Source organism: Ochotona curzoniae, unplaced genomic scaffold, assembly GCF_017591425.1.
Source record: "Ochotona curzoniae isolate NIBS_2020 unplaced genomic scaffold, NIBS_Ocur_1.0 contig_2855, whole genome shotgun sequence".
Lineage (NCBI taxonomy): Eukaryota > Metazoa > Chordata > Mammalia > Lagomorpha > Ochotonidae > Ochotona > Ochotona curzoniae.
In genome coordinates, this window is record NW_024465615.1 from 2,210,985 (window position 1) to 2,220,210 (window position 9,226).

At 55.7% G+C, this 9,226-nt stretch overlaps 1 protein-coding gene across 2 annotated transcripts; it reads right to left on the minus strand.

The window, feature by feature from the left end:
* Window positions 1-1,424: 1,424 nt before the first annotated feature.
* On the minus strand, window positions 1,425-9,226 carry MOB3C (MOB kinase activator 3C). 2 transcript variants are annotated; one of them, XM_040977801.1, is made up of 4 exons: window positions 8,903-9,226; window positions 5,648-6,105; window positions 3,481-3,683; window positions 1,425-3,201 (listed from the first exon to the last, which is right to left on the minus strand). In XM_040977801.1, exons 2-4 carry the CDS (start codon window positions 6,063-6,065, stop codon window positions 3,172-3,174), a joined length of 651 nt encoding a protein of 216 aa, XP_040833735.1. In that variant the 5' UTR covers window positions 6,066-6,105; window positions 8,903-9,226; the 3' UTR covers window positions 1,425-3,171. The 2 variants fall into 2 exon arrangements, with proteins under 2 accessions (XP_040833735.1, XP_040833736.1); XM_040977802.1 differs by having other exon boundaries at window positions 5,648-6,108.

Sequence of the window (9,226 nt, forward strand, 5' to 3'; positions counted from 1 at the left end):
AGTTAGGACACTGATTGGGTACACTGCACCCCATCTGGGTGTGAGTCCCTTCCGGCCAACAGTGGTGAATGGGTTTCTCCCTCTCCTCCCCAACATAGGAAACTTGCATTGGATTCCAGGATTTTAGGTCCAGCTGGGCCTAATGCTGGCTCTTGGTGGTACTTTAAGGATTCAACCAGTGGATGGAAGATCTTTTCTCTGTCTTCCTGCTTTCCAAATAAAAATAATTTTAGAAAAATTGCTACATCTTCCACATGGTAGCCAAGTTCAGTTCATGCCAGGTAAGACTCCTCCTGAGCAGGTGGAGTCCTAGCTATGTTGGTTCATCTTGCCCCAGACCCCACAGCTCCACACATCCCATCCACAGTGAAAGCAGCAGGGAGGCTCAAACAGGCTGTTGTGTTCCTGGGAGCCAAAGCTGGTGGAATATCCTTCACTCAGCAGATGGGTGGATGCTCCACCCTGGGGCGAGAGGAGGGCTCACTGCCAACCGTCACTAGGGATCTTGAGCCAACAGGAAAACCAAGCCCAGCCTGGCTTCCCAATCTGACGGCCACTCTGCTGCCAACACATCTTTTCCCAGGACCCTCTTCTACTAGGTTCATCCTGGAGGATGAGCCCTTTGCTGATGTGGCAGCTTTCTCTTCGCTCTTTTTTCTCTCTGCCTCTATTTTTCTCTGAGTCTCTCAGAGCAGTCTTGTACTGGTTTCCTGCTGTGTTTACCAACACTCTCTTGCCAGGTGCAGGCCTGGGGCCACACAGTTGAGATTAGCCCGCCCTCACTGTTACGGTGTATTTCAAAATGCCCATGAGCTCAGAGGATGGCCTTGCTAAATGGTCTGAGCTGTCCCATGACTGAGAGGAAGGCAGTGAGGGATCTATCCCGGGAGGTGTGCAAACAGCACTGTTTCAGAATGCCGGACGTGGGCTTCTCCTGGTGAGCCAGAGTGGAGGGCCGTCGAAACCTTTGGGCAGCGAAGGGAACGAGGGATCCCAGGGCTTGGGAAGGGAGCCTGGCAGTCAGCCAGAGACTGACTGCATTCAATCAACTGCAAAGTGTCAGGCACTCAGCTGTACCTGAGACACACCAGGAACTCTGACAGGATGAAGAATCATGTGAGGAATGAAGCTTCTCAGCGGTCAATGTCCTTCGCCCCCTCCTCAATCATGAAATAGATGGGGAAACTGAGAATTACATGGCAATGGACTTGGCCATGGAACCTCAGGAGTTGAGCAGGAGTAGTCTGGTCTAGGAGAACTTTGCTGTCCTCACCCTAGACAGCTGAGCCAGACCACTCCAGCCAGCCCTGCACATGGCCTGGGACCTCAAGACAAAAGTCCTTCCCATTGCCATTCTGATTCAGTTCCTCCCACAGTCTGCCAGGAGCAATGTGGCACCCTGACCACAATTTCCCACCAATGACTGCTTTCGTTCACCTCTTTTATTTTACCAAAAAATAACAACAATAAAGTCTTTCGTCTGTTTCACAAAAATAGATTTCTCCTCCTCACTTCTCACAATCAGCCCTACGGTGGCCTGGAATTCATCTTGGAAGCCACAGTCCTCCCTGGGGAAGCTCCAACGGGTTTCTTTTGGGAGCTTCTGTGGTGGGAGCAGACCGTAGCCCCACCAGCCGGTCCTGGAGCTCCATGTGTTTCCCCAGAGGACAGGTAGCTCCTAAGCCATTGAGAAGGGCGTGACTGTGAAGGCTTGGCTCAGCAGCCAACTCCAGGCAGCCTGAGAGGCTCAAAGCAGGCACACTTCTGGAGAGGGCCCTTCTTTCCATGGCAAACCTTCTTTCTGTAGGCATCTCCATAGCAATCCTCAGACCCTGGGGTGGGCATCAGGATGCCCAGTTTCTCCTTCAGTCTCCCAATAGCCTCCCTTTGAGGCATTTTCCTCCTCTTCTCTTATGAATGCTGAGCTGCTGAGGCTGGAAGTCTCAGCTCCCTTCTGACTCTCCATCCTGGCCTCCTTGTGTTGAGATGACCAGTACCCTGTTCCTGCTCTGCTGCCCCACTGAGGGTCTGGGCATGGAGGTACTGAGCAAGGGGTTGCTGAAAGAACATCCCAGTCTCTGTGAATAGCTGGGATGTCTCAAGGGTAGCTGGGAATAAGGCAGGTACTGCACACCTGCACCAGTCCTTTCACCAGCTGCGTGGTCCTCAGGGCCCTGGCACAGGAGAGAAGACTCCAGAGTTGCCAGTTTGAGTTTATGCTGACCTTTAGAGCCTGGGAGTCAGGTTCCTAGATCTGGGAAGCTATACTGGTGTCTGCAATTCCCAGTGTAAGGGCCAGGGTGCCCTGGTAGACCCAAAGGATCATCCCCAGCTCCCAGAAGGCAGTCTAGAGTCAGGCCCTTCTGAAGTCATAGGGATGAATGAAAAAATGGCCCAGGGGCACTTCTGGCTGAACAAATCAGAACCTCTGTGGTGGTCAGGCCAGGCTCCCCCTCTTAGCTTCCCTCAGGTTACTACAGGTTCAAATGTAGAGCTGCATCTACACCATATCTCAGGCTCTTGCACAATTATCATATACACTGAGCAGGGAGCACTGCTGACCTGTCATTACACAGAGGTCTTGGTCTGATGGTCCTAATCCATCCATCCACTCACCTCCATCCTTCCATGTACTCACCCATTGTCCATTCACCAGTCCATCCATCCACCTGTCCACCCACTCATCCATCCATCCACTCATCCTTCCTTCTACCTATCCCTCTATCCAGTGCTTATGAGGGGGCCACTATGTACCAGGGTGGGTCAAAAAGCAGTTACCTCTCAGTTAGACCCCATCATTAAAATCTCTCATACACTCACACCCAGGTTGCTTGCTCTCTTGCACTTTCTTGCCATCACTTCAGCCACATGCATGGTTCCCCATGGGAAGCACCATGGAAGGGCCAAGTATGTGGCAAGAAATCCTCCGGCCAACCCTACTCCCCAATTTCATGCCAGAGGCTTAGTGTCTCCTTTTCTCTCTTTGCCCACCTTCCTCAGTCACAGTCAGGGGGATATGTGGGCAGACTCTGACCTCCAGAAGTCCAGGGGCTTTGGCCTCATGGAGGACCCCAGGCCTTCTGACTCCTCTGCCGCCAGACTCCCGGGTGTCCCCTCCCCCACCAGTCTGCGTTCAGACGTCCATCTGATGGGCACATGTCCAGGCCCGGCTCAATGACAGATCCTCTCAGTCATCTCCCGCTGTAGAGACAGAAGATAGGGAGGGGGTAGTCAGCCCAGCCTGCCAGGCAGCCCCCTCCAAATCGTAGGCCCCAGCTGCACTTCCACCTGAATCTGGCTCCTTCCCAGCCCTATCTCCAGGCTGCAGATCTGGGCTTGTCAATGACATGAAATGAATTCTCTGAGAAATACATGGACTTTCCCTAACTGATCTATTTGAAGTTCCTTAAAGCAGCCTTTGAACCTGAAAACTCCCAGAAGCTAGCCTTGATGGGGAGGGTGGTGGGGTTTTGAGCTCACCAGCGGCTCCAGCTCCCGCTGGTCCACCAGGCTGAACTCACGGATGAAGTAGTAGAAGTGCTTGTAGCAGGTGTTCACGTGGGCCTCCGCCCCCATGCTGAGGATGCTGTCAAAGTGGTGAATGTAGACATGGACAAAGACACGGAAGAGGCGGGTCAGAATCTTGGTGCAGACCTGCTGGAAGTTCTTGGGGAAGGGAACACCTAGGGGTCCAGGAGGGACAGACAAGATGGGAACCAATCAGCATCCTGCTAAAAAACTCTGCCAATACCTGTCCTCCCCCAGGGCAGCTTTTGTGCCCTCCCATATTTCAGTTTTTAATAAAGTACAAATCTGATTGGCCCCTCTCCCCAGCTAAAATAGAGATCATTTTAATATGTCTTCGTGACCTACAGCTGGCCATTTTAATCTTGCTCAGTGTCAACAGCTAATCCTTCTTAGACTATGATGAAAGTTATGGCTTCAAATCTCCCTAGATATATATACAGTGGGTCAAGCCTGTGACACTGGCATCTCAAACGGGTGCTGGTCCAAGTCCTACCTGCTCCACTTGAGATCCAGCTCCCTGTTAACATGCCTGATAAAACAGTGGGAGATGTCCCCAACCCTTGGGCCCCTGGTACCCAAGTGGGAAATCTAGACTAAGTTCCTGGCTACCGGCTTTGTTCTGGAAAGCCCCCAACTACTATGGCCATTTAGGGAGTGAATTGATAGAAGCAAGATATCTGTCTCCTAGCTCGCTCTCTCACTCTACCTTTCAAATAAATAAATTTGCAACACACACACACACACACACACACACACACACACACACACACACACTGAACCTGTAATTGGCCCTTTGCACCTTTATCACTAGTCCTTACATGCAACTCTGCTAATGGGGCTGATAAGCATTCTAGATAGGACAGAGATCTGTACAGTTGAAATCATGTGCCCCAAGCCATGTAACTATTAATCAGCACAGACTGGAAGCAAGACTCAAACCTTCCTTGCACTATTCTGCAGTGCCCTTGGGGATACACATGACCCAGACCACGCCCCAGGGAAGATCTGCTACCTATGGAAAAGGCACAATTATGTACAGCCAACTCTCTCTCCCGTCCACCCCCCGCCATGCTCAAGGCAGAGCTCTTAGTGGCTGAAGGTCCTTTTGTCAGCTGAGATCTCACAGGTCCAGGGAGATAAGGCTATGAGTGAGTAAGGGTCCAGAGGACAGTCTGAAGTCAGGTGCACCCTGGCCCACCTCACTCCTCACTGTTCAGCTCAAACTCCCAAACTTAACTCTGCCCACCTTGATTTTGGGTCCTGGGACCTACGAGTGCTGAGCTCCAGCTCCACCCCACCCTCCACACCCCTTGGCCTCAGTTTTCTCCTTTGCAAAACAAAGGTACTTGGGTGGTACAGGAGAGGGCAGGCCCCCTGCTGGGTAGGAGCCATGGATGTGGAATTGTGACTCAGTGCCCAGCCTCCCTCAGCTTCAGACTCTTCCCTTTGGGGCCTGACCACTGAGCCCCACCTACCTCTGACTACAGCACGAGGTTGGGTGGGGGCTAGGGCCTCGGGTACAGGTGGGGCTGCAGCTGACTACCCAGCTTCTTGACCAACACACCTCTCCTGGTGACATCACCCGCCTCCCCTCCCCACCCTCACCCGCCCAGCTGCCTAGCTGAGATAAGGAAAGGCCTCTGGCCAGGGGCCTGACAAGGGAAATTTCCGTCCTAATTTCTCCAGTCTGAGATGAAGCGATCGCTTAGAGTCCCTCAAGCCACTAGTCCAGTCCCTTTTCTGCAGCCAGAAGTCACAAGGCATGCCCAAGAGGGTGGAAGCCAGATTAGCCCAAGAACAGGGGGGAGGAGGGGTGTCTTGCCACAACCCCCTGGAGGGAAGGAGCATCTGTTCTGGAATATTCTGAGAATTGGTTCTTACTGGGAATTTGAAGCCTTGAGGCCTGAGCTCCAACTGGGAGTCAAGTAGTGCGGATCAACTGCTTGGCCTTGAGCCAGACACCTGATCAACTTAACTTCCTCTTCTTCCAAAGCAAGATGAGGACTCTGGCAGCTTCCACATAGCTGCCATAGCAAGCTGCACACCCATCTGCCCACTGGCTCAGGTGGGCACCCTCCCCGCCCTGTCAGACCCGACTCTCCCGCCAGGTGGCGCTCACCGACACGCGTGGGAAAGACGTCCTCATCATTGATTAGAGCCTCAATCCAGTCCATGAGCAAAGCCATGTAGCGCGGCGCAGAGAGCTTGGCCGGCCGCCGGTACTGGCGCTCATCCTGCCAGCGGTATTCATAGCGGGGTCCGCCAGCCATGACTGGGCAGCTGGTCTCGCTGCAGCGCTCGGCCATGGTGCCGTAGATGAGGTTGATGCGGTTAAAGAAGTCCACCACGTGCACCGCGATCCAGTCATCGATATTCTCGCCGGGAGGCAGCCGCACCACACTGCGCAGGTCCAGGCCCGACTTCAGCGAAGCCTGTGCCTTTTTGTAAAGCTCAAAGCGTTGGGTGCCTGGCTCAAAGCGCTTGCGCGGCCGGAATGTCTTGTCTTTGGCAAACACTTGTTTCAGGCACAGCGCCATGGCCAGACTGGGTGTTCAGGGGCAGGACCCTCAGGATGCCCTGCTGACAACAAGCGGGGTAAGTGGTCAGGGCCTGACTTCAAAAGATATCCTGCTCCTCTCCTGGCTCAGCCTGGGGCTCAGCCCTGCGTCCTTGGAAGCTGGAATCTACAGCCTCATCCCCTAGGTCTGGCATCCTGTCCCCTTCTCCCCTGACGTTGGCCCTCCTTGCTAAGCACCTGCAATTCTCCCATCTTGCTTTCCCTCCGAATTCATTGTGTCTCAGATGGCTCTAAATAGGTCCCCAAGGGCCTTGCTGCTGACCATAGGAGCAGTGGCACAGACTCCTTTATGGCTCACCAGGAGGTGGTGCCCCGACAAGATGACCTCTGGGAACTTCATGGCCCAGCAGGTGCAGCGTGGGAGAGCTTGGTCGCATTGTACTGAAGGCAGGAGTGGGGGCGGGACCCTAGCCTTTGGCTTCCTCTGGGACATCCCGTCGTCCATCCGGCCACCGGGGATTCCCAGGGAGCAGAGGGACTTTTCTACCAAAATTGTCCTTTCCTTTCTTTTTTTTTTTTTCTTTACCCTGAAAGAGGAAAGGGCCCTCACATGGCCAGCTGGGTGGCCTCTGAATGTGTTTGCAGGAACTGGTGTGTGTGTGTGTGTGTGTGTGCGTGCACGCAGGCTTAGAGCTCTGCTTCCTCTGACAGTGGCTGGGGAGCCTTCCCCTTATGCCTGAACAACCACTGACCCCTCCCCCTGCACCTGCCACTTGCTTAGTAGACATTCCCCATTCCCCTAGTATGTGCCTGTCACCAGGAAGCGGGAGAACACAGTCAGATCTGCCCAGCTGCGCCCCTCCAGACCTCAGATGTATCTGCTTTGCCTCTCAAAGCTGAAGGATTCCAGGTTCCAACCAAGCTTTGGGGAGCAGCCATCAGAGCATAGGGCTCATCGGCAGGGGTCCTGGGTCCTTGTTCCAGATTCAGTACTGGTTTGCTGTGTGACCCCTAGAGCAAATCCTGGGTTGCTCGGATTTAACTGCGCTTTTCTGCTTCTCAGCGTAGCTGGTCGTCTCCACTGTGAGTGTATGAGCTGACAACTGCAAATGCAGGTACCCGCTGAGACCCAGGTTCAGCCACACACTGAGCAATGACCCTGACCCCAGACCAAGCACTAACACTGAATATGAGCTCAGCACCGGGCTTGGGCTTCAAGCTGTCTCACTTGACCCTGATCCTGGACAGGCTGAGCCCTGACTCCAGCCCTCAGCCCTACGCTGGGCTTGAGTAGTAAACATTTGGGCCTGACCTTAGATGGAATGGCTAACACTGGAGCAATCTCCTTTCTTAAATCTGCAGTAACACAGGGACAGGACTGGGAAAGGGAGGCTGGGACCAAGCTGAGGAGTGGGTATAACCAAACACATGGCACTTAGGGTGGGGAGACTATTTCTTCTAGCAACAACTCAAGCTAGTGGTCCAGATGTTGGAACACGGGTCCATCCTTATATCCACACTAGGCAGGCGAGGACAGTGCCGGTGAAAGGAGAGCAGTGTGGACAGCAGGGACAGGAATCCCGGCCTCTTGGAAAAAAATCTCAGATGTCGGAGGTCACCTCGGCCACTGCCACCCCTCAACTTCTCACCCAAGGAAGTGCCCAGGGTGCAATATGAGCCCCCTGATGGGAGAACAGGAGGTGTCTGCCCATTTGCTCTCTGAGCTCTAAATACTGCTTGAGCTCAAGGCTTCTCTAACAGTCATTCCAGCTACAGTTATGGGCTTTCTGGGCTCCCTGGCACACCACACACCTCACCTGACCTGTTTACATGCCCCTCTGCACCATCCACGCTGGGCTAACTTCCCCCCAGCCCTGGCCTGTGGTTTCTGCTGCTGCTCCCTGCACCTCGCCACACAGCATGGTCAGGAAGAAGCTCCCTGCTTCCGCAGCCTCCTCCACTGAGCCCAGTTCTCCTCCTCTGGACCTGAGGCCACTCTTTGGCCATCGGTGATCTCTGGCTTGGGCCAGGGCCTGGCGCAAAGTCCTAAGCTGAGCTGAGATCCAAGTTGAAACAGGTGAGGAAACTGAGCCCAGAGAGGAGCCTGTGTGCACACAGCAAATCACGGGCAGGCCTGGGACCTGCGGGGGGCGGGGCTCAGCCCATTGCAGAGTGAAGGACCACTTTCCTGGCACTTGCGGGTGCCTGGGGGGCAGGGGAGGCCTGGAAGAAGAGGTGGGGGTTCCCATCTTCCCCACCAGGCAGAGCAACTGCTCCCCTAACGCGCAACACAGACCTCTGCCCCAACTTGGGGGTCCTGGACCCCACTTCCTGCTGTAGAACTAGGCCTGGGTTCCCGCCTCCTCCTCGTCCCCGGGCAGTGGAGGCTTGGAGGCTGGGCCAGGGCAGATATCCTTTCTTCAGTGCCCCAGCCTCCCAGAGTTTATCTCTCTCAGAACCTCGGCCCCTCCCTGAGCCATTCCCCCACTCCCGGCCCCGCCCCCACTCCATTTCCTGATGCTGGATATCCTTTTATTTCTCAGGCAGCGGGTGGACTTGGCAGACGCGGGGCACAGGTGCCCCTTGACTGTTTATGACAGCGGCCTGCCCAGCCACACCCACCCTTTCCTGACTCTGGCCCCCAGGGACCCCGCTGGATCGGGATCGCAGAGAAAAGTCGAAGCAGCGCAAACTCCACGCCCTCCCCGCGGCGCGCACAGCCTACGCCCGCCCGGCCCCTCCGCGTCCGACCCTCGGCCAGCTGTCGGGGCCAGCAGGGTCGCGGGACCCCCGGGCGCCAGCCTGACGTTTCCGCTCCCGAAGACACGCCCCCCTCCGCCGCTCTGCCACCCCCACCTCCGACTTCCGCAGCTCGGAGCCTCGGACCCCAGCCCGGGCCGAGGGCTGTGGCCAGCTTGTCTTCGGGCCGAGTCGCCTCCGGGCAGTGACAGGCCGGGACAGGGACAGCCGACGAAATGAAAGTGGAAGCGGGGGCCGGGCCGTGTGTGCGCGCGCGAGGGCGCGGGCGCTCAGCCACGAGGTCCGCCCGGCCAGGCCGCGCGCGGTCACAGCCCAGCGCACCGAGTCGCTCTCCCTTCTGGCCGGTCCTCCCTCCGGGCCAGCTCGCTCGCTAGTCCACGCCTGTCCACCCTGCCGGCCCGAGGCCGCCCTCCGCCACCA

Coding starts and splice junctions, on each gene's coding strand:
- MOB3C (XM_040977801.1), bottom strand. CDS start 6,065: ATGGCGCTGTGCCTGAAACAAGTGTTTGCCAAAGACAAGACATTCCGG. Junction 3,684..5,647: donor CGTCTTTCCCACGCGTGTCG/GTGAGCGCCACC, acceptor CTGGACCCCTAG/GTGTTCCCTTCCCCAAGAAC. Junction 3,202..3,480: donor AGCGGGAGCTGGAGCCGCTG/GTGAGCTCAAAA, acceptor CTGTCTCTACAG/CGGGAGATGACTGAGAGGAT.